The sequence below is a fragment of the Temnothorax longispinosus genome, chromosome 5, assembly GCF_030848805.1.
Source record: "Temnothorax longispinosus isolate EJ_2023e chromosome 5, Tlon_JGU_v1, whole genome shotgun sequence".
Taxonomy (NCBI): domain Eukaryota; kingdom Metazoa; phylum Arthropoda; class Insecta; order Hymenoptera; family Formicidae; genus Temnothorax; species Temnothorax longispinosus.
In genome coordinates this window covers 11,523,131-11,549,225 of record NC_092362.1, presented here as the reverse complement: position 1 = coordinate 11,549,225, position 26,095 = coordinate 11,523,131, and the positions used below count along the sequence as shown (strand labels likewise).

Sequence of the window (26,095 nt, the reverse complement as noted above, 5' to 3'; positions counted from 1 at the left end):
TAGCGCGCGCGAAGCGCGCGTCTGTAGTGTCTAGTAATAATAAATTCCGTATCTCTATAATATAGCCATTTACCTATATATTTCCTAATATTTTTCGGACAATTAAGTTTCTTTAATATTGTCATTAATATACTATATATTACATTATTGTATGCTGATGAGACATCTAAAAAGGCCGCCAAAATATATTGATTTGTATAAATACCGTTCCTTATATCTGTAGTTAACCTGACTAAATTTTCTGCACATGACCTTCCTCTCCTAAATCCATTCTGGTCTCTCGCTAGCTTGTTATTTCGTTCCGCCCACCAAACCATGCGCTCGTTCACCATTCTTTCCATGACTTTTCCTATGCAAGATGATAGTGCAATTGGTCTGACTTTTTCTTTTCCAACTTTGTCTATAAACATTGTCTGGTATTTCCTCCAATCTTCCGGGAACCAATCCGTTGTCCACACTTTATTACATATTTTCAACATCACCTCCTCCATCTCTTCAGTCATATCTTTCAACATACAATATTCTATTCCGTCTCTTCCTGGTACCGAATTTTTCTTAATCATTTGTAGTGCTCTTGTTCTTCTCTTGTAAACTTATCTTCCAAGCTGTCTTCCGTGTTGTATACTTCCTGATCCATCATTTCTACTTGAACACTTGGTGGAGCTACTTTATCAATTCTTAGTGTTGATAATCTTCTTTGCTTCCGCTTTTTTCTTGTTGTATTCTACTAATGAGTGTAAATCCTTCTTTCTTTTTTTAATTCTTTAGCGCTCTTTGTCTTCTTGTCATCGCTTCATCACATTCTGCATCCCACCACATAACTTTTCTTCCTCTTGGTTTATCTCCCATTGTTCTTCTATTCTGTTGATCTTCTTTATTCTGACCTCTTTCTTTTCTTCCATCTTCCGTGATGTTTTTAATCGTTGCTTTCATTACATTAATAAACGCAGAGTATTTTTCTTCCTTATTGGTCTTGTTTCCAAATAATGTCTCTCTATATTCTTCTATGTTTTCCTTGATTATTTTCTCTATCGTGTTCTTGTATTCTGTCCATCTTGTTTTTTTTGGTAGAGAACCTATTAGTTATCTTAATATAACTTTCTATTTCTGTTGCCAGCCGAATTTCTACTGGATAATGATCTGAATCCCAAGTATCATTGATTTGTTCATATTCAATATCGTCACATATTCTCGACGTGGCAAAAAATAGATCTAGATTATTTGAATGTTGTGTCCTATTGCTCCCGTTCTCGTTAATGTATTTACATTTACACATATATATTCATTATCGTACATGTTCTCATATAAATCTTCTCCATGTTTGTCAATATCATAACAATTCCATAGAGTGTACGTGATGTGCATTAAAGTTTCCTGCAATAATAGTCTCTAGGTTTCTGGTCTCGAATTTATATATATCTTTCCATATCCTTTCTTTTATATCTTCTGGTCTTCTATATACTGCAACTATATTAATTTTTTCTTTTGTATTAATAAGTCTTACTCCTATGATATCAAATATATTATTTATTTTTTGCCAACCATTTATAATTTCAAATTCAATATTTTCATTGACACAGATTGCTACTCCTCCACTATTACCTCTACTCAGTTTACAATACGATTTGAATCCTGGGATATATATATTATTTTTGTTACACTTTGTTTCTGTTAATATAATTATATCGAATTCCTGTGTTCTTTTGATTATCTCATTTTTCTTGCCTTGAAATCCTCTACAGTTCCAATTAACTATTTTTATATTGAATGTGCCGATATCTGGTTAGCACTGTGAAGTGTCCGAACGAACACTTGCACGCGCTATTTGTTTCCCTTGATCTCTCCTAAAATCTCTTTTGATATTGCCGACTATCATCCTTTGTTTTCTAATTTTTTCATCTAGTTCCAATTCTTTCTTCTTTTGTAAAATATCTTGTTTGATATTATGTTTATCTCCCTGACTTCTTACTTCAAGTTCCTTTTGTTCTGGTTCTTGAATCATTTCTTGTATAATTCTTCTAAATTCCCAATCCTGATTTGTATAATAAATTAATTTAGCTGCCAAACTTGTGATAATATCTCGCTCCCTATTCAGACCTTCCGGGAGATTTGAATCTTCTTCCTTCTGGCCTTGTCTTTCTTCCTCTGGAGAATTATTATTCGATTCTTCCTCTGATGTCCCATCCTTCTTCCGGTTGTTTATCCGTTTGTCTTAAGGCTATTCCTCTTTTGTCCTTTGTTATTTCTTCACTTCTATTATCGAATTGTTTATAATAATTCTCTTGTTTAGTTTTCTGAATAGTCACTTTGTCTTTATACGTATTGATTTTTCTCCGTTGTTTGTCCTCCCTGTCCTCTTTATATGTAATTAACTTTCTAGATGTCTGCGGTTCTTCTTATCTTCCTTCCATCTCTTTTCTTAGTAGAGGAAGTTTTGGCCATTGTGCTGGTGCTTCATACCTATCGTATGTTTGTTCTGGTTCTTTATCTTGTTCTCTTCCCTTCCCGCCAGTATTCTTTCTGCCTCCCTACGTGAAACGTTATTATATCCTATAGCTAGATTTATATTTTTATTCTTTTCGTATTCTCTACACATTCTCCATGTAGATCTATGGTTACCTCCACAATTTCTACATTTCGCTTCTCTTGTACGATTTCCATGTGCTAGTTCTCCACATATTATGCATCTCTCTTCACTCTTGTACAGCGCTTTTATGTGGCCAAACCTAAAACACTTGAAACATTGTTTAACCGACGAAATAAACGGCCTAACTTTAATTGATGTTCTCCGTCCTAATAAATCTAGCTTTTTACGGACTTTGTCACCAGTAAAAGTGATAATTAGATTTCCTGTGTCCTCTTCAATCAGTATCTTTTTTTCTTTGTCCCACTTTTTTCTGTACATCCTTCCAATTTTCAGAACGTCGTCGTAGTCGTCCATTGAATCCCATAAGTCCGCAATGCTATCTCCCCAGTCAGAGATCACCCCAACAAATTTCGATCCCCTTTGGTCGATTTCTGCTGACAATCCTGTTTCTTCTGTAAGATAATTGATCCCTTCTAAACAAATGTTTGCATCATTACAGTTATTAAACTTACAGATAGCCATAGTATGAGATATCATAATAATATTCTTCAGAAATATTTTTTCCCTTGTAGCTATTTTCCAAATTTTAAAGTGATTCTTACTTCTTTTTGTCTGTACTCTATCTTTATTTAATTTGAGTACTAGTCTATATGTTATATTGGCTCCTTCGTTAAATTTAACCTGCTTCTGATTAGCCAATTCAGATGCATCTAACTCACTACCTTTTTCCAGTGTCCCTGCACGATTCATATATTCCTCTCTTGCCGTCCTTTTCATGGCTCTACTATTTTCCGCCATACCTGTATTCTGATTAACTTTCGCGTTCAGATTTGATTTAGCGGTACACGTGGTATTCGCGTGCTGCGTATCCTCCATATCTATCTCCATCTCACTCGTCGATGCATACCTGGTATCTTCCGTGGTGATATTTCCTGATTCGTGCATTGACTCTTCCGTGCTGACGTCATCGTTACCTGATTGGCTGTTCCCCTCTTCCTTGTTGCCTATCTTCATAGTAATCTTGTAAAATTTTGGCGCGCTTATCCTTCATCATTTTTTTTTGTCCTACCGTCTGCCATTCTCCTTCCTTCTGTGAGAATCCCTGTGTATCTTAATTCTTCTCTATTTTCATTAATTCCATCTTCGGCTGCTCTTTTCCTCTTGTTTATTAGCTCAGCCGCTGCGCCTTCCATTGCTGCTTTCTTTATATCATTTATCGGAAGCCGTTCCCTCGTTTTCCGTTTGTCCCCAATCTTCCCGAGTTTATGCTTCTCCCTATTCCCCCCATCACAGGGGGAAATTTTCTTTTCCCCCTTTGGCCTAGCTATTCTAAAGGTCGTGTAAACTCCTCAAAAACTTCTAATCTACTCTCCGTATACGCTAAAAAAAAACCCCGAAACTAAATAAAAACTTTCGCGGTCACTAGCTAGGTTAAAACGCGTGTGTTCGCTACGGCGGCCATCACGCAACTTTCCGAAAATATTCCGAGTTTAGGTTAGGTCCTACCCTTTTTCCTTGACAGTTAATAAATAACTATAAAATGAATGTAATACGAAACCTAGTCATGCGCCTACGCATAAGCCTACATCGTATCACATTCGTTTTACGGATGTTTAATAACTGTCAAGGGAAAGGGATTCAACTCGGAGTATTTTTGAAATGTACTGAAGTGATCTGTAGTGTTATTTTAAGGAAATATTTTTTATTTGAAAATACTATGCAAGAATTTTCAACGTGTCATTTCTCGCTTCTGACGTCACATTCAGGAGCCTTAAGGTGATCCTAAAGCCGTGATTCTAGCCGGTTTTTTTCGGTTTTTTTCTTAGCACTAATCTTTTAATTGGCTCTATAGAAATGCAAAATTCTTGTCTAGAATTAAAGTACGCATCAAAATCTAGGTCATGGTGGTCGAATTTATATGTGGTAGTCGTCACTTATAACAAAAAATATTAATTTTTTTTCGTTTTCGATATAAATTCGACCACCATGACCTAGATTTTGATGCGTACTTTAATTCTAGACAAGAATTTTGCATTTCTATAAAGCCAATTAAAAGATTAGTGCTAAGAAAAAAACCGAAAAAAACCGGCTAGAATCACGGCTTTAGGATCACCTTAAGGGGATCTTAAAGGCCGAACTCCAAACGAGAAAGCGCCATTATCTAAACGGAATTGAAAATGTCGTAAATTTTGATCGTTTTCTATGTTATCGGTCTATTTCTGTCCTTGTATAGACAAAATACAGTCGATCGAAAAAATGATCTGCTAACTTCTTGTAGCAGATTATTTTCTAGCTGATAAAAAAAGGGATTTTACATAAATCGAAACTCCGATATTTCATACAGCATATCACTCTATGCTACAGAAAACTAGCAAATAATTTTTTCAATGGACTTGTTTTGGAAAAATCACCAAAACTATCGCTAAAATGTATCAGGAACTATAAAACTCGACTGCATGCGACAAGAACTCCCTTTTATTTTTGATCTGCTGGAAAATGATACGCCAACTTCACGGACACAGGAAACTTGTGTTTAACGTTTGCACAAACTGTGCAACTGTTATATGAAGTACATGTTATATATTATGATGATTTGACAGCTCGTCTACAACTTGAGATGTCATATTGAGATAAAAGTAGATAAGGAAGTTTGTAATTCTGTATTGTAATTATTTCTGGTTTTTCATATAAAATCAGAGTTTTCGGGGATCATTGATATATCTGTACTGTAATCATGGAAAAGCATTTTAAATTCTGTCAAATTAATGCGACGAAAAACTTGAAGTACAAAGATTTTAATCTTGTCAGTAATACAGACGGCTTTAAGATTCCTTTAATACGTTATATTCTAAAAATTATTTATAAGTATATGCTTTTAGCAGGCTTTGCAAACTATGTGCCGCAAGTTATACTAACATAATTTTAGCAGTAACAAAGCATGATTTACCGTATTAGATAATGTGCGTAGAAATGAAATAGAACTCTAGCAGAATCTGATGTCTCATAACATTGATTATCGGATTCTATCGAACATTTGATGTCATGTTGCGGCAAATTGTAGCGCAGAATGCAATCAGGTTCAGGGTAGACACTTTGAAAATCTTTTGTAAACTATTTGCAAATGTACTTGAAGCAGTAAATAAATAATTCATCTCATAATTGTAATAAATGTCACCTAAGACTTGTATGCGCGGTCGCGTAGCTCCTAAACGAAGCATCAGAGAACATGGGTTGCTTGACAAAAATTATCCTTTCTGCAAGACATATCAAGAGACATGGTAGTGTCTCGTGCCAAGTACACGCGGAGCGAGACCGACCGTGACCCTTTTACGCGACGCGACGGGTTGCCAGTACCCGAGATGTTGAGATCTCGATAACGAGTGAACGGATTAAGTTCTAAGTAGGCTTGATCGATAGCTTGGGGTCGAATAAGGGGGGGGGTTTCTCTTATAATATTCCGCTACGTGCCCTACGAGCGGAGATATTGCGACGCAAAGTCCAAATGTGAAAATTTTATATTAAGATACTTCTTCTTTTTCTCCTAACGCCGACGCTCTCATTCAATATTATTATGATTATCAGAGAAACGTCACTTTCACTTTTTCGACGCTGGCGGCGCAGGTATCGCCAGTTTCGATATCGCGCGCGTATTTCGCAATTAGGTCGATAGACTTATCGGTCAGGAGGAAGATTTCTATTTAGGTAAATTAGGTATATACTTATATAACATATATTGAGTCAATTGCTTCATGTTTATTTGGAGAGATTTCGTATACCGCCGTAGAGTTAGCAGACAAATTGAATATTTTGGAATTATTTTTTTTCATATAATTTGGGAATTATTTGGGAAAGTTTGGGAAAATTGTTTAAACATTTGGGAAAGAATAGATTGTTTGTTATTAACAATATTTATCGAGCGTCAAGTTAGCAGATAGCGATTATGTTTAATGTTTATTATAAATGGAATTGATTGGAAATCATTTGGGGATGACATCTTCATTGTAATTTTTATTTGGGAAAAGTCGCTTTTTTTGTAATTTAAATAAATCTTTGTATTAAATGTTCTTTTTCGCTGCACTTCTGCACTAGTACAACAAGTGAACTTACTGCACTAGTTCAGAAGTGTAGCGAAAAAGAACAGACCGTTATCGGCAGTAGTGTGAAAATTACATATTTTTCGGAGGAGCTGAGGAGCAGCGAGTTGCTTACGTCGAGACCGTCGAGTAGACCTCGACATGACAATATACTCCGAAAAGAAAATTTGTAGATGTTATTTTCTTCATATATACTTCATATATACATTATTTATATCTTATAAACAGAGTAATTCCTTTATTTCCTTTTCCATAATTGTGGTACACTGACTCGCATGAGTCGGAAATACATTTGGTTGAAAGAAGAATTCCTTTTCCGTCACGCGGTTACATTTATCACTAATAATAAGAATCTATCTTCTTTTCTCATTGTTTCAGTGTATCTTATTTGAAACAAACGTGCGAGCAAGCGAGAGTGTGAATTAATATATGAAAAGTAGAATAAAAAAGAAACAAAATGTACGAGAAAATGAGAATAACGAGCATTAAGGTGCCTTTTCACGTTAACGCTCGACGCTCATTTTCAGCAAGTAAAAATCTTCAGAAATAATATATTTTATTTATATATGTATCCATAAAATATTATTGATTGTACTAGGACGATTAACGACAATTCAGCGACGACGCTGAATATTAAACAAATTCAACTTCATTTCTTTGACGCTAGCGTCAAAGCGAAACCACCACGTTCACCTTGTTGACGCTCATTTTCAGCGTCTCATGAATTGGCACCTTAAGTCAGTGTACCACGATTATGGAAAAGGAAATAAAGGAATTACTCTGTTTATAAGATATAAATAATGTATATATGAAGTATATATGAAGAAAATAACATCTACAAATTTTCTTTTCGGAGTATATTGTCATGTCGAGGTCTACTCGACGGTCTCGACGTAAGCAACTCGCTGCTCCTGAGCTCCTCCGAAAAATATGTAATTTTCACACTACTGCCGATAACGGTCTGTTCTTTTTCGCTACACTTCTGAACTAGTGCAGTAAGTTCACTTGTTGTACTAGTGCAGAAGTGCAGCGAAAAAGAACATTTAATACAAAGATTTATTTAAATTACAAAAAAAAGCGACTTTTCCCAAATAAAAATTACAATGAAGATGTCATCCTCAAATGATTTCCAATCGATTCCATTTATAATAAACATTAAACATAGTCGCTATCTGCTAACTTGACGCTCGATAAATATTGTTAATAACAAAAAATCTATTCTTTCCCAAATGTTTAAACAATTTTCCCAAACTTTCCCAAATGATTCCAAAATTATATGAAAAAGAATAATTCCAAAATATTCAATTTGTCTGCTAACTTTACGGCGGTATTTCGTATCCTTACATCGTATTACCACCGCTGCCGGAAAAGAAGGTTCTCTACGCTTGGCAGAAAGTGCCGCTAGGGAATTTTTAAGTCGATTCTTATGAATCAAGCTTGAATTCGATGTCTAGGTATCCCAGGTTGCCAATGACGAGGTCCAGATAGTGCGCTTCATAGTTTTTGGTGTCTACTTGTATTAATACCTTGAATTCGATGTCCACGTATCCCAGGTTGCCGATGACGGAATCCAGATAGTGCGCTTCATAGTTTTCGGTGTCCAGGTGTAATCGTACGTTGAATTCGATGTCTAGCTGTCTCAGGTTGCCGATGACGAGGTCCACATAGTGCGCTTCGTAGTTTTCGGTGTCCAGGTGTAATAATACGTTGAATGCGATGTCTAGGTGTCCCAGGTTGCCGATGACGAGGTCCACATAGTGCGCTCCGTAGTTTTCGGTGTCTACGTGTATTAATACCTTGAAATTGATGTCTAGGTGTCCCAGGTAGCTGACGACGAGGTCCAGATAGCGCGCTCTGTAGTTTTCGGTGTCTAGGTGTAATAATACCTTGAATTCGATGTCTACGTGTCCCAGGTTGCCGATGACGAAATTCACATAGTGCGCTTCGTAGTTTTTGGTGTCTAGGTGTATTAATAACTTTAAATATAAATGTAGGACACGTAGATATCGAATTCGAGGTATTAATACACGTAGACACCGAAAACTACGGAGCGCACTATGTGGACCTCGTCATCGGCAACGTGGGACATCTAGACATCGAATTCAACGTATTATTACACCTAGACACCGAAAACTATGGAGCGCATTATCTGGAACCCGTTATCGGCAACCTGGAACACATGGACATTTGTGGGGTTGTTGGTTAGGATTAAGGTGCGTCGGTTCCCACAATAACCAGTCATTCAATTAGGTAGAATCTCGCTAGGTTTATTCATGCTCTATGTACAGGTATTATTTCTTGGATGTGTACGGATAGGTGGACGTGAGTGATTTGTGTAGAAGATTAATGTGTAGTGTTAACGCGGTGTGTTGCGTATTATCCGTCCCGAATAGTTGGAATCGCTGAGGCCGAGCTTGGAGAGGAGTCTTGACGTTCTTGTAGACGAGGCCGGTGAGTGTGTCACCACAGAGTGCTCCGGTTGGAGTTAGATGCGTGGTACTCGGGTTGGCCGGTCGGTGAATCTCGAAGACGAGGCCAGTGAGTGCGTCACCACAGAGTGCTCCGGTTGGAGTTAGATGCGTGGTACTCGAGTTGGCCGGTCGATGAGGTGTGGCTTTCACGGGAGGAAAGTATCCACCTTGGAGATCAGGAACAGACCCTTCGTCGTGGCCCTAGGTGCAGGAATCGGAGTTGGAGAAGGCAGCGCCTTGGTCTCGGTGTTGTCCGGTGAGCTGGGTCGTAAACGACCCAGGAACCTTTCTGTGGCAGAGTGTCTGTTGGCTCTTACCACAGGAAGTTAATGCCCTGCAAAGCAGGTATAAACGAAGGCCAGGTATGAGCACGCTCCGTATCTAACGGAGGCCCTGAAGAGCACGCTCCGTCTCCAAAAGAGTTAAGTCAGGGGCCTTGGTAATAGCACACCCTGACTGGTGAGCTGATCGCTGGAGAGGTCCCGCTGAGCTGCCCTTTATATAAGGATCGATGTCGAACCTTACTTACGAGAGAATCGACCGGCGATGCGCGCGTAGCGGGCGCGCGTTGAACTGCCCGGCCGATCGATACCGTGCCGCTGCTCGCGCCGCGCGCCTCCCGTCTTACTGCCGTCGTCGCGTGCGCACCGTCGCGCGTTGTGGCGGACAGCTGACCGCCACAACATCGAATTCAAGGTATTAATACACCTGGACACCGAAAACTATGGAGCGCACTATGTGGACCTCGTTATCGGCAACTTGGGATACCTAAACAATTCGTATGTATTTGACCGGAAATGAATGTCCGGGAAAGAATCTACCATATGAAATCGTTTGTATTTTGTATGAAGACTTTTGAAGTGCAATTGAAAAGGTTTGTAAGTCATTCGTTTAATTGTAATTAATTAATTATTTTTACACCATGCATTTAGCCGAAATAGATAAATTAATAAAAGTTTTTATACGGAATCGTTTGTATTTTGTATGAAGAGTTATGAAGTGTGATTAAAAAGGTTTGTGAGTCACCCAGATAATTTTAATTAAATATTTATAAACTCGGTAATTAGCCGAAATATAGATTTTTAGTTATTCATGTTAAAAGAAGAAGGCGCTAGTGTTTCCGAAGGTCCGTCTGCAATCAGAATTAATATGAACGTTTTAAAAATTATTTTATACTAAAATAAATAAATATACAGGCTAATAAGCCTGTAGCTATGAGCGATAGTTGCTAATTAAGTTTGTAAAGATGTACCAGCTGTGCAGGGTGAAGAGCAGGTTATCTCAAACGCTCTGCCACAACCCAATTAAAAGAGACTCAAATGTCATTACCGCTGAGAAGTACTTTTTGCCATTTAAGTTAGCATGTCAGAGCAACCGGATTGTCCATTGCGTTCCACCTTGAATTTTTTTTACAGTCGTTTATTAGGATTGCCCTACTTTTAAATTGAGCGCTTTTAAATGTATTATTATTAAACTACCGATATCGACATATTATTAGTAATTTAATATTAAAACTTGACAGAGTGACGTAAACTAATTCGCTCATAGTATTATTATAACAAAGTATTATGCGTTCAAATTCTCGAAAGCTAATAGCTTCTTTACTATGCTCTCTCTTTATGTCGATCGATTCAGATAAAAATCTCCGAAGTCTTTCTTTCTCTCGCGATATTCCTAGAGTAAAACTGTACAAAAGCTCTACGAAATTGGCGATATTTTTCACGGATCTGGTTCGAGTCTCGGCTCTTGAGGAAGGTGCGCATGTAGAAAGAGTACGCCAACACAGTTTATCCTGCTAAATGGTTATCAATTCTCTATAAGTTCTGTATTGTACATAAATTATAGAATATCTAAACGTTTCTTTTTTTTTTCGATGTCCTGTGACATTGTACAATAGAGTTACAAATAAAGATAAAGCCACACTTTACGTATAATCTGATTCAGTCTTTGCTAATGTTACATAATAACGTGCGAAAGAACTAACAGTTAGACTATTTAAGAGGCTATTTAAGAATTTTAATTGATACTGGAAGCATAAAACTGTTTAGCTAGCTTTACACAAGATATTGGTCTTCTTCTTTATGAAATCGTCAAATTATGATTATGATACATTTCTACATTATCACCAGCATCGAATCTAATCTTATTTATCGTGATACTCTTGAGAAACTGTTAATCCATTGTTTTAACTCGATCGCGGCGCAGAACTGCGTCCACCAATATTGTTCTTCTCCCTCCAATCGATTCCCGTAAAAGCTGTCTATATATTGAACAGTCGATACAACGACGGCGGATTAGTCTGAAATTAAGCACACGTTAACAATCACTCTTCTTGCTAAAATCACAATTTTCTTTTCAATCGCATACCTTGATTATGACATACCTGTAGACCAGCACGGGAGTCAGATCGTCGGCAGCAGGTATGCCTCTTTCCGATGCCATGGAGAAGAGATTCATGATGGTAGTCGCGCAACAAAATGCACACTGCAACTTATCCCTAGGAGTCTTATACGCCGATATCACAGCCAATTCAGCCTGCGCCCATGACCAGGGGCATTCGTAATGATAAACTTTTGAAATGCGTAGGTCCCTGTGATTTGAAGTTACGACCTTTGCCAACTTATTGATATGACAGTGAAAAAGCTGGTCCCTATATACATCTCCATCTTCATTTAGATAGAGCGCATTGTGGTATACCCGTGCCATGACGGTTCTTTCCACCACGACTCTCGCCAAATCTAATTGGTTGGCGCTTGCCGCTGAAAGTAAGAAGTAAGTTCAGACGTCTCTGAGCACTCCGCTAAGATCAATTGCGAGATAAATAATTATATTCATGTACATTGCCAAATCGGATCGTTGTCCATTTCCACGTGGACCTTCCCTAGAAAATTATCCACGAGATCCTGTTTCTCGTCAGCTAGCGTAAGCTTTTTAAACTCTTCGCAGAAACACAGGAGGAAAGCCTTCTTTTTTTCCAAAAATACCCTCACACAAACGGATACAAGATGATTATTGATAGCATCCCGATCGCACTTAACTCGCACGCATAATCTGAAAAATATTATTATTAAACGGTTAACATCTTACATTTAAACATCTTACATTTACTTATACATTACATACAAAGATGATATTTATATATAAACAGTACCTATCTAAGTGAGCTAATGTCGACAGCAATCCCTGACGACATCTGATTAAATATGCGATATAAGGAGATCGCTTTTGATAATCCTCTCGAAGTGATTTGAAGAGCTTTCTACATCCATCGTCATTAAATAGACGCACGCAACGTAAAGTTTCATGAAGATGAGCTAGTTAGACTTAGCTAACTAAGACTTAGCTCAGCTTCAGTTTTGCCGTTTGCTATGACAGAACCCTCCTGCTGATGTTCCCCATCAAGCCTCACGTTCTCTTCCTCCGCCTGAGTCTCCATTTGCGCGAAGATCACGTTGATCATCTGCGTGAGTCGCACAGGCTGTTGTTTGATTCACCAGGTTGCGCGACGACAAGTAAACGTTGTAAACAGTACGAATTGTTAACAGTACCGTACCCTCGTATACCTCCACATGCTGGCTTGTCATTACAGTCAGCAGAGCTTTAATAATCTGCAGCTGCACACTCTCATCGGTCTGTGGACCGGTGAAGCAACCGCAAATTGTCTCGACAATGCGCACAATCAGCAGCTTGTTAGGCTCCGTTGAATCAGGCACATTGCCAGTGAGATGGCTATATGCGATTAACTTCTGCAGGCAGTCCAGTGCTGTGTCACCACAATCCGTAGTGACTAGCTCTGACATGCTGACTCAAATGGCAAGAAGTACTTCTCAGCGGTAATGACATTTGAGTCGCTCTTAATTGGACTGTGACCCAATTAAGGGCGTTTGAGATAACCTCTTGCACCCTGCACAGCTGGTGTACATCTTTGATCTCGTTACGGAGGTCCTCTGCAAGATGGAAATATGAGTGACAAACTTAATTAGCAACTATCGCTTATAGCTACAGGCTTATTAGCCTGTATATTTATTTATTTCAGTATAAAATAATTTTTAAAACGTTCATATTAATTCTGATTGCAGACGGACCTTCGGGAACACTAGCGCCTTCTTCTTTTAACATGAATAACTAAAAATCTATATTTCGGCTAATTACCGAGTTTATAAATATTTAATTAAAATTATCTGGGTGACTCACAAACCTTTTTAATCACACTTCATAACTCTTCATACAAAATACAAACAATTCCGTATAAAAACTTTTATTAATTTATCTATTTCGGCTAAATGCATGGTGTAAAAATAATTAATTAATTACAATTAAACGAATGACTCACAAACCTTTTCAATTGCACTTCAAAAGTCTTCATACGAAATACAAACGATTTCATATGATAGATTCTTTCCCGGACATTTATTTCCGGTCAAATACATACGAATACCTAAACATCAAATTCAAGCTTGATTCATAAGAATCGACTTAAAAATTCCCTAGCGGCAGAATTAAAATTATGTCATGACATAATAAAAATTCGCTGAATTAAAATTATGTCTAGACATAATAAAAATTGGACGAATAATAGTAACCTTTCGAGGGCGGCGGTGTGGTCTAGTGCATGATGTAAAAAGAAAGGTGTTTCATTCCCGAGATGCGCAGTGGTCTAAAATAATGGCTGCCTTCTGACCAATCAAAAAACCTCCCCAAATGTAAAAAGCAACATGGCTACTTCCGTGATATGTAAGAGGTTAGATTGTTAGCCGCCGCATGAGCGGATTCTCGCTTAGATCCAACCGGCGATCCAACGACTCCGAGAACGTGACGAAGGCGTTGTCGCGCAGTATCAGATGCCTCAAATTCGGCAAGCCGGCCAGAGAACCGTCCTCCACAAACCGTCCTCCACCAATAGTTCGCAATTGGTTGTCGTTGAGATACCCAGAGTGTGCCCAACTTTTGAAACGCGCCTGGCTCCACCGTGCCTTCGGCCACAAGGGGAAGTGATCCGCGTAGTTTCTTGGGCCCAACGAATCTACGGCTACTACGATAAGAGGTTTGTCTTGACCATCTTGAAATGTGCCAAGTTATTATTAATAAGCTACATACTATATTTTGTTTACAGAAACTAGATTGTTAGCCGCCGCATGTGCCTTCAGCCTTCCTTTCTGTCTATGCTAAATGATAATGAGTTACGGGCTTTACTGGATGAAGCTATAACATACAAATGTCCGAAAGATCGGGAAGGAAAGTCTAATCTTTTTAAAGTACGTACGGGCTTTGAAATATTATGTATTGAACATAAAAATGCTATTGTGTTAAGATGTATAGATTGATATGTGTGCTTTGTAGGAACTTTTGCAAGAGGCAGAAGCGGACAAGACTGAGGAAGGCCGTAGAGTGATATCTAATTCACGCTGTCTTCCGGGTTCAAATCGCAGGAGGCATAAACGGGAGTCTGTGTCCGAGCGTTTGACACATGGCGGATCATTGCAGAATTTAGCGCAGCCTATAGCTTCGGAATTCAATAGTAGTTTTGCTTATCTGCCGTTTAGTTCGTGTCATACTTACGGAAGTAGTAGGAGAAAGAATATAAATACCAAAACAAAAATATCATAAATTTATTGGTAAATATTAAATTTGATACGACAATTAGGGAGGAAATATATAATCATAACATACCAGAAGAAACTGGAGAAGGTATGAAAAAAATTGAAACTTTTTTGTAAATACTTGTGTAACTTCCCATCGTATTATATTAATCATTGTATTGTATTAAAAAAGATTCGCCGCCGGTCTCATTATGTTCATGTATATAGTTGTCCTTAACTTTATACATCTACGTATAAAGTTAATGATAAATAGCGAAATTACTGATAAAATTGAGATATATTATCAATGTACCAATTATTCATTTTTCTAGTGCAAAATTTAAGTAATTATGAGCCTAGTTGTCATGAAATACAATTACTTGAGGATTTTGAACAAATCACTAATCAAGAGACAGTAGAAAAGAATGCACTTTTATATATAACCGGTTATGTAGCTCATAGATTCCGAAATCGCTATACTAACTTAGGAATTTCAACAAAGTCTTTACCCAATCCACCTAATGATTGGCTTTGTACAATATCAAGAGGAAACTGCATGTATCCATCCGCAGACTTCTTAAAAGCAGCTGAAGTCATGGATACAGAATTTGTAAAATTCCATGGTGATTCTTTTAGCACTGAAAATAAGATCTTTGAAAAATTAACTGACATTGTATCAATAAAAACAAATAATATTTTTCCTAAGGAAGTTATTGCGTGTTTAGTTCGCACGAGAACTTATATAAGACTGAGAAAACTTAACAAAGAGATAGTAGAAAATAACATACGTAAGAAAAAATAAAAAAAAATATATAAACTGTCTAATAAAGAAAATGTTGATAAAAATAAAATAACATTATAAAATATAAATGCATTTATTTATTTGTTATTATTACATTATATACTAACATCTATATACTTACTTTTACATACTTATTTTTTATGAATAGCACGGCTTCTAAAACTTAGAGCGGTCTACATAGTCCGATCTTATATTTAATATTATCATAGGTTTATATTAATAAGGCATTGCAACGGCCATTGTATCAATGACAGCATTTTATAACGTAACTAATGGTTCAATGAAGAAAATATGTTTTCGAAAAAAAGTTCTTAGTTTCGTTGGCTGCGTTCCGACATCCGACTACGGCTGCGGTCCACTTGATGCTACAAATGCTTCGAAGCATTCCTCTTCTCTTTTCTTTCAATGAAGAAAGAAGGAGAAGAAGAACGCTCCAAAGCATTTGTAGCGTCAAGTGGACCGCAGCCTACGACATACGACTGATTGTAGAACCGGCCTAATCAATCTAGGTTAATGATTTTATCATTTCAAATTATATCACGTATTTTTATTTACGTAGTCTTTTATTACTTTAAAAATTTTTAATTTTGTTTGTATTTTTTTTACATTTACAACTTTTCTTTACATTTTTTCCAATACTGCATTAGAATTTCGCGCTACATTTGGGGAGTGAATTTGATTGGCTGCTCCGTATTTGGCCGCCATTATGCGCAATGAAACACCTTTCTTTTTACATCATGGTCTAGTGGTAGAGCGCCAGACTTGTAATCTGAGGAACCAGGTTCGTGTCCACTAGAGCCATGAATCATGGAAAAAGTTTTTTTCCAAAAAAACCGCGCCCCTCCGTGCAGATGCGGAGAAAACTGGGCTCCGTCTTTCGGAAGAGACGTTAAACCGTTGGTCCAAAGGAGGAAACAGTAAGGTAGTAGGACGAATTGGAAACAGTAAGGTAGTAGGATGAATTGGAGGTTAGGGTTGGGTAACGTCCCATTCAAAACGCCCTTTAAGGCCCCTTGGGGTATATAAAGTAAAATTCTTTATCCTTTTATCCTTTTTTTAGTAACCTTTCGAAGGTAGAGGTTTTAAGCTTGAAATTTAAATTTTATTCATTTTTAACAAAGTTACAGCTGCTCGAATTTTGCCTATTTTTTAAAGATAAATTTAGTGTTCCTTCAATTTTTGTGAGAAATGTATAATTTACTTTTACTTAAATATTATTAATTTTTATGTATTTGTTGTTATTGCTAATTTTGTGAATAATTAAAAAATAAAAAATAAAAATGTTTTGCAGATTCTCTCGCTTAACACTACAAAATAGGTGATATCAGTACAAAATTACTTTTTTCAAAAAAGGTAAAAAAAAGTGTTAAGTACACGCATTGTATTTTGTAAATTCAAAAATCTAACCTAAGTGGTAGCTTTATATCTTTTTCACAAAATTATATTATCTAACTTAACTCAAGTGACATGTATTTAAAAAAAAAAATGTGAAATCTTTAATTTTTTTTTCACAAAATTATATTACCTAACTTAACTCAAGTGACATGTATCTAACCTAAGTGGTAGCTTTATATCTTTTTCACAAAATTATATTATCTAACTTAACTCAAGTGACATGTATTTAAAAAAAAAGATGTGAAATCTTTATTTTCTTCTTCACAAAATTATATTACCTAACTTAACTCAAGTGACATATATTTCAAAAAAAGATGTAAAATCTTTAAATTAAATTGCGCCAATTGTAAAGAGAATATGTATATTGCTTTGAAAGATAATTGTTATGCAACTACTTTAAAGAAATAAAACCCAAGTGGTATCTTCGTATTCCTATTCAAGGGTCTTTCTATTCTAAACCCAAGTGATAATAGCTTCTTAATTCTCTTTAACAAATTTTTAATATTACAAAGAATCATTTTAATTATAAAGAATTAAAGAAGTAACAGTACAAAATAAAAATATTTTATTAAAACAAAATAAATAAATTTTTCTTGTAAAAAAAACTTGGCGCTGCTAGACTTTAAAATTTAAACATTAAAATTTAAACATTAGTATTAAGATTTTTGATTGAATAAAAAACAATAAACATAATTTAGGGAAGAATGCGACAGGAGTAAAAAAGCAGCGCCAAGTTTTTTTACAAGAAAAATTTATTTATTTTGTTTTAATAAAATATTTTTATTTTGTACTGTTACTTCTTTAATTCTTTATAATTAAAATGATTTTTTGTAATATTAAAAATTTGTTAAAGAGAATTACACACGCACACGCACATACTCGCACGCACACGCGCGCGCACACACACACACACACACGACACGCACACGCACACGCGCACACGCACACGCACACGCACACCAACACCACATCAGGCATTTTTTAAGGAAAACTACTCATTATCGAGAAAAGTGTTTTTTAGAAGAGTTGTAGGATTTAGAAAGATTTATTTACAAATGTTATCAGTGTGACCGTGGGTGGCGTCTCCAAGGACAGGACAAGGTCACCTAGAATTTTTTACTTGGACCCCGTATATTGTAGTATATTATTTGGAAGGTCATAAAATAAGAAAAATTTTGACGCAAATTAGAGGTCGATATGTTGACCCGTTCGAAAGTTATTTAGGGTCAAATATTGGCTTTTCCGAAGTTTGACTCTAAGGCCCAGTTTCACAAGTGTCGGTTAACTTTTAACCTTAGATTAATTCACTCTTCGTCTCTTTCTAACGTCTCTCTTAGGAAGAGACGAAGAGTGAGTTATTGCTTTCCATTTACATCAAAACTCAGATAATTCTCACTTGTGAGTCTTGTGACGTCATAACTCAGTTGAATGCACGTTCTTTTTGCATGCTGGCACGTGAGATTCAACTGAGTTTTTATCCACAATCGAAACCATGTGCTTTAATGAATCTAATAGACTTATATTAAAAGTGAGGCTATGAACCTGTATTATTATGCGATAGTTTTGCAAAATAAGCAGGTAAATACAAAATGACATATCTTACCTGAGTATAAAATACTCACATAACTGAGTGACTCAGATCACTTGAGTGTAAATGGAAAGCAACTAATCTAAGATTAGGTTAAAAGTTAACCGACACTTGTGAAACTGGACTTGTGGACTGGACCTAAATAACTCCCGAGCGGATCAACGTATCGACCTATGAGGTCAGATTTGGCAGGCGTGCGCGTGTGCGCGCGGCGAGTCAGCAAGCGCGTGCAGGCGAGCGCCGCCCACCCTTCGCCACTCGCTGCTCGCCGCTCGCACACACGCGCGCTTGTCTCGAGTCTGGCCTACCGCTTCCCATGCGCTCATTCGTTCAGACGTATTAATTAATAATTTATTAACTGTTACGAATATCGCAAAATGGTAAAGGACATTTTTGTTTATTTTGATCCCTACTACCTCATTACGAGCATTGGATACAGTGCGTTGGGAATCTGTATATTGTATATACGTACGTATATTTGAAGTTACATATGATATGAATTCCAACAAGAAGAAAAAAACGCCGCTGAAGCATGCAAATCAATTTGCTCTGTTCTTGGTGAAGATATTGTGCCCATCTTCTCTTCTTCCAGTGCTTATCCGTTTTGGATGCCAGCTACTAACATGGGTATTCTAACTTTGTTGACTGCAGCCCTAAAAAGTCCTGTGGTGGTCAAAGAATACCATTTTCGCAAAATTGTGCAACCATGATATTCTTCTTCTGCCTGGATTTCTCCTGCCATACACCTTGCCCTGTAGTATGATTTGCAGCAGTTTATATCGTTGTTCATTGCGCATTATGTGGCTCAGATATTTCAGTTTTCGTCGCTGCACGCTAACGCTAATTTCGCACTCCTTGCCCATCCTACCTATGACCTCCTCGTTAGTGATCCTATCCTCCAGGAGATCCTCAATATGCGTCTATAACACCACATCTCAAATGCTTTGAGCCTTTTCATGGTTGCCTCTATTAGGGTCCATGATTCCACTCCATATAGATGAACAGAGAAAACATAACATCTTATCAAGCAGACTTTGAGATGTAGGTCATGACTCCTGAATATGTCAATCATTTTGATGAACGTTGCTCTTGCTTTCTCAATTCTATTTTATTTCGATTGAGTGGTCCCACCGCTTGTTTATGTTTGTGCCTAAATAACGATAGTTGGCGACCCGCGTAATAGGTTGTTGGTTAACTAGCAGTTGCCCTGGTGGAATCTTCTTTTTGCTAATAACTATGTATTTGGTTTTTTTTATATTAAAATCAAGGCCATATTTTTTACTGACTTCTGCTATTCGCGAGATGAGTATCTGCAGACCTTCCAAACTATCCGCAAAAACGATCGTATCGTTTGCGTACCTAATATTGTTCAGCCGTTCGCCGTTTATGAGTATGCCTTCATTTATATCTTCCAAGGCTATTTTCATTATATATTTCGAGTATACATTAAAAAGCAATGGGGACAACACACAGCCTTGCTGCACACCTCTCCTTATTTCCACTTCTTCTGTTAACTGATTCCCTACCCTGATGGTTGCAGATTGTTTATAATAAATGTTATTAATTATGCGTAGGTCTTTATCATCTATTCTTAGCAGCTTTAAGATTGTCATTAAGGGGATCCTATAGCGAAGGCCGAACTTCCTCGACGTCGGTAATGTCAACATTTCTAATCCTGTTTTCTATGTTATATATCTATGTCTGTCCGTGTCTAACCAGAGGCATCTGTCTTTGTTCGATTGCTGCGCCATCTCTCGCTACACGCAATACTGCTTATCCTGTCAACCTAAATGTGCTTTTGCTTAATAAAACTTCATTTTACGGAATCTTTTTTTCTAGACGTTGAATCTTAGTTTTATTTACACGATATTGTTCCTACATGTTGTCCCTACGTCGCCTTGGTGTCATTATATATATATAAACTGCAGTAATTTTGTTATTGTCGCCAGATGACAGTTGTATGTGCCCAAATTAGTAAAATTTTTAATTTTTTTTCGTTCCCGATATGAAATTGTACAACGCGATGTAGATTTTTGTGCGTACTTTAATTCTAGACCAAAAACTTGCAATTCTGTAAAGCCAATTCAAAAATTCCTTAAAATGAAAAAATGTCGGTAACTACCGCCACTATAGGATCCCCTTAACTCGTCATGTTTGATTTTATCAGCTTAAGCTTTTTGGTAGTCCACGAAACATATGTACACATCGCAGATGACATCTCTACAGCGTTGAAATAGAACTTGGGTTGCGAAGAGAGCCTCTCGCGTACCCAATGCGTCTCTGAATCCAAATTGTGTATTTGTCATGTACTCTTCGCATTTCCTGTATATTCTTCAATGTATTATTTTAAGAAACGTTTTCACGAGATGGCTCATGAGACTTATGATTCTGTAGTTCTCGCATTTGTTTGCATTAGCTTTTTTGGGTATGGTTACGAAGGTGGATTTCAACCATTGCTGTGGTATACTTCCGGTATGATAGATCTTGTTAAATACTGAAGTCAGCCATCCTGTACCATGGTCCGTCATTTTTAAAAATTCTGAGTAGAGGTCGTCTGGTCCTGTGGCCTTGCCTTCCTTTATCGCCCTTATTGCCGCCTCTACCTCATCCTTGGTGATCGATAGTCCAGTATTGCATTTTGTGCTTTTTAAAATGGTAGTGTGCCTGTTGTCTTCAAAGGTTGTTGCCACGTAGTTCCTTCAAATTGTTTTCGTCTCTTCCACATCGATTGCTGGTTTGCCCTGACTGTCATTTATGTATCCAGATCTTTTAATTTTGTACAGTCCTGCTGCTTCCTTAACTTTGTGTAGATTAAACGAATCGTGTTTGTGCCCTAGTGTCTCTATTTCTGCATGTGGCGGTCAGCTGTCCGCCACGTGCGCGCGACCGTACATACGCTACACGAATAGTATGACGGGAGGCGCGCGGCGCGCAGCACGGATAGTAGCATAATATCGATCGGCGCGCGGCATGAGTATTGATCGGCGGGATAGTTCGGCGCGCACCACTGCGCGGCGTATCTCTCTCGTAAGTAAGGTTCGACATTGATTCCTATATAAAGGGCAGCTCAGCGGGGCCTCCCCAGCGATCTTTGAGAACGCCAGTCAGGGCGTGCTACCTACCGAGGCCCCTGACATAATTCTCTTTTGATACGAAGCGTTGCTCTACTCTGGGCCTTCGTAAATACCTGCTTGGCAGGGCGTTAACTACGGTAAAGAGTCAACCGACACCCTGCCGCGGAAAGGTTTCCGGGGTCGTCGCGACCCAGCCCGTCGGGCGACTCCATATCCGGTGGAGACCAAGGCGCTGCCTTCTCCTACCACGGCTCCTGCTCCTGAGATCAAGACGCTGCCTTCTTCATCTCCAGCTCCTGCTCCTGAGACCAAGGCGCTGCCTCCTCTGACTACGGTCTCGGCTCCGACTCCTGTTCCTGTGACCCCGACTCCTGTTCCTGTGACCAAGACGAAGAATTGCATCCTGATTACCAAGGTAGAAACTCTACCTCCTGGGAAACGTATGCTGCAGAACAAGTCCAAGACGAAGTGGAGATTCACCCCGATTGCCAAGTAGGGTCATACTGACCCAGCAACACTGAAATCGGTGGAAATCAAATCATCATCTATTCCAAGTCCGACTCCAGTCCTACCGAGCCCTACACCAGCTCCTGAGGCTACGGCGCAGGATCCGATCCTGACTTCCAAAGATGAGTAGAAACCTTCCTACCTTGGAAGCTTGTACTCATCTTTGTTCCGGCTCCCAAGGACATACCGGCTCCTGAGATCCAGGCGAGGGACTCTATACCAATCTCCAGGATAGAAACCTTCCTACCGTGGAAACTCTATCCGATTGACGTTCCACCACGAGCTCCACGTGTCCGTCGCCCTCTTCATCCTATCGATCTGGAGAACTCTGTGGCAACTCAAACAGACCACATTTTTAAGACGCCTACACGACCACGATTTCATCAGACCCGACTGAGTCCCATTCCGTCCACTCCGAAAGGCAAGCCTAGGACTCCCGGACGAAACCTGGTAGTCCCACGAGATATTATTTTCGAGAAGAAAAAATCAGTTATCAAACAATTATTTAAAGAATAGTAATGCATATATTACACTACACAAAGATAACTTACACCAACACACACGACCATCTACACATTCATATAGAAGATATATTTATTTTGTACAGAAAGCATGAATAAACCTAGCGAGATTATACCCAATTGAACGTTTCGTTATTTGTGGGAACGACGCACCTTAACCTAATCCTAACCTACAACCCCACACTGCACATTGTTCCTCCATCCACTTCTTGCGTTGTCTTTTCCTTTAACCTTCCTTCTTTTAACCATCATGTTTAGTATAAAGTCGTTCATCCACTTATTTTTCTTCGTTCTTCTCGAGCGGAGATGTTGGTCCAAGATCTCTTTGCTGATTTATTGCGGTTTATTTCTGTCACCGCATCGTTCACTGTTCCTGGTAGAGGTATTTTGATATTCATATATTCATGTATCTTTCGTCTTGTATCTGCGTCTTTCAGTTATTTTAGATCGTATTTTGTGGTCATTTTCTGGTTGACTTTTTTGAGCCTAAAGGCATATGGTTCCGACGAGAGGGTTATGTATGGTCTGACTTAATGTCGGCACCCGGGTATGTCTTTACTGATGTTACCGAATTTCTAAATCGCTCGTTGATTATGATGTAGTTGATCTGATTCCTAATAACATTTCCTGGTGCGTTCTGGGGTGATCTCCATGTATAGCCTTCTTCGTGGCAATTTGAAAAAAGTGTTGGTGATTACTAACTCTTCTTCCATTGCGAAGGCACATACTCGGTCTCCTCGCTCGTTTTGTTCTCCTAAGTTCCCAGGGCCCTACCACTTCCCCGCATTTACCTCGGCCAATTTTAGGATTAAAGTAGCCGATAACCAAAAAGTTAATTCATTCTTTCTTAATTTTCTTAGGGTATTAGTTAAATACTCATAGAATGCTTCTATCGTTTCATCAGGTTTGTCCGCTGTGGGTGCGTATACTTGGATTATGTTGGTTTTAATGTTGGTCGGGAATGAATCAATTTGAATGAACAGTATTCTATCAGATACGGGGACAAAGTTGGTAACACATTTGTTCAGTTGCTTGCTGACGATCATCCCTACACCATATATGTGTTCTCCATTGGTATTACCGAAATAATATACCTGATGTTTGTTTATTAGGGATTTTTCGTTGTCGGTTCAACGCATTTCGCTGATCCTCATAATGTCAATATCAAGTCTGTCCATTTCCAAATTTTTTCTGCTTTGACATGGTTTTGACGTTCCAGGTGCAGATTTTAATGGCCCTACCAGTTTCTGCTTCACGATCTGATTGTGATACTCCTCCCCTGCTGGATCTTGTCCTCCGATGTCCATGATCAGTAACTTATCTTATTCTAATAGCCTTAACCATGATAGTCTACTGAGGCAGCTTTATTGGGGTGGGTTTCTTGTTGCCTTTCCCAACGCAGTACCTCAGTCGATTTACTCTTACTATAAGTACCGCTTGAGAGTGTCTGGCGTCGAGCTCTTAGAGAGATAATTTCTCAATAGCCCCGACCCAGTGATGATATAGCTACTGCCCTATGTCATGTCCTCGTTGATCCGCGGATGCTTATTTGGTGAGACCTTATTCGCATCTGTCCTATACATATATCTATAGGAACGTTCCTTATCAGCTATTGTGCCCATAATACTTGCAAATATTGATTTTTGACGGTTTAAAACTGGTGATATAGATGTCAGAAATCAATATTTAATATAGATTCAGAAATCAACCACGTACTTACTAGAACACCACAAAAATTGGAGGCCAATTTGCAAAAAGTATTGAATGAAAATTCGTCACAAATAGTTAAAAATTGATCAAGCATCAGTTTCAAAACGATTGCATGAGATGGGAAAAATTTAGAACCTCGGAAAATGGATACCTACCGTATAAACTCTCCAAAAACATTTTCAGCCGCCTTTCATATGCATTTCATTGCTTACCAAACAATATAAAAAGGATTTTTGTGGAAAATTGTTGATGACGAAAAATGGATTATGTATGATAATTTTAAACATAAACATTTGTGGCTAGATTCCGGGCAGCCATCAACATCAATGGCAAAACTGAGGGTAAAATCAAACATCCATGTTAAAGGTGCTTTTGTGCATCTGGTAGGACATGAAGCGTGCTATTTTACGAGCTTTTTCAGCCGGGTGAAACAGTTACTGTCGAACGCTATAATCGTCAGTTGAATCAGTTGGCCGACGAAATTGAACGGAAAAAGTTATTTACTAGACCGCACAAGGAAGCCGAAAGGTCATTTTGCTGTACGATAATGCTAGACCGCACGTTGCTCTTCAAACCATCTTTGACTTGGACTGAGAAGTTCTCCCGCATGGCGTGTACACCCGACTTGGCGCTTTCGGATTATCATCTATTCTGATCGATGCAGCATTCTTTGGCTGGACAGCCCCAGATAGCACAAGACGTCCTCAGGATCGTCCTGAATATGTTCAGGATATCCTGGGATATTTTCAGGACATTTAGTTGTTTTCCAGATAGCCAATAACATCCTCGGAAAATCCGAAGGACATCCAGGACATATATTGTCGTAAATATTTTACATAAATATTCCATTTTATTTCATTAATTGTAAAATACTTAAAGTAATTTCAGAATGTTAAGTATCGTAATAAATTATAAATTTTTCATAAATGTCCACTAGACTTAAATAAATCCTAAAATCCATAAAAAGTCCTAAAATCATCTTACGCATGTCCAGGATATCTTGAGGAGTATCGCAGGATATCCTGAATATATCCTATAAAACTCCTCAGGACATCCTGGACACATTTTGGATGATTTTAGGATATCTTTTACGTATTTGGAATGAGTGAAAATAGCAATAACTGATTGTAGAGGAACAAAAATATCTAGAGCTATACATATATATTAGCTCTTTATTTAGTGTATTGAATTTTCACCCTACAACAATGACATAATTAAAAAATTGTCATTTTTGAACTGTTTGCAAAAAAAGGGTGAAAATTATATAATATTATATATATTATGTTCTTCTTTATCACTCAGACAATATTTTCTTAACCTTCCTATACCCGCGCATTGGTCTGTCAGACCGACGATATACGTTTGCCTTGTTTTTTTTTAAATGAAAAACAAGGCAAACGTATATCGTCGGTCTGACAGACCAATGCGCGGGTATAGGAAGGTTAAATATTTGAAATATATTTTTTAAATAATAATTTAAATCTACATATTTATTGTTTTATAATCTCGTTCCAAAATATTTAAAAATATTATAAATTTATTATTGGTTCTCTATAATCTTTTTTCAAATATTTTTGAAATATTATGAAATATTCTTAATTAAGAAAGATGCATGGTAGCGCATTTTTCCTGGATGTCCTTCGGATTTCCAGAGAATGTCATTGTGCTAGTTTGGAACGACGCCACTAGGCGGCGCATAATGGTAAGACTAACTCGTAAGATTTTAGTTGAGGGCTAATATAAGCAGGTCTCCGGCAAAGCAAAATC

At 37.8% G+C, this 26,095-nt stretch overlaps 2 protein-coding genes across 15 annotated transcripts in view; one reads left to right on the top strand and one right to left on the bottom strand.

The window, feature by feature from the left end:
• Spir (spire type actin nucleation factor) overlaps positions 1-26,095 on the top strand; it is a 179,911-nt gene that overhangs the window by 73,081 nt on the left and 80,735 nt on the right. The window lies entirely within an intron of this gene.
• On the bottom strand, positions 10,939-13,970 carry LOC139813090 (GTPase-activating protein and VPS9 domain-containing protein 1-like). 3 transcript variants are annotated; one of them, XM_071778400.1, is made up of 5 exons: positions 12,701-13,970; positions 12,304-12,612; positions 11,992-12,203; positions 11,520-11,911; positions 10,939-11,451 (listed from the first exon to the last, which is right to left on the bottom strand). In XM_071778400.1, the coding sequence occupies exons 3-5, from the start codon at positions 12,014-12,016 to the stop codon at positions 11,413-11,415; spliced, it is 456 nt and encodes a 151-aa protein (XP_071634501.1). In that variant the 5' UTR covers positions 12,017-12,203; positions 12,304-12,612; positions 12,701-13,970; the 3' UTR covers positions 10,939-11,412. The 3 variants fall into 3 exon arrangements, with proteins under 3 accessions (XP_071634501.1, XP_071634499.1, XP_071634500.1); XM_071778398.1 differs by having other exon boundaries at positions 11,536-11,911; positions 12,701-13,968; XM_071778399.1 differs by having other exon boundaries at positions 11,536-11,911; positions 12,706-13,968.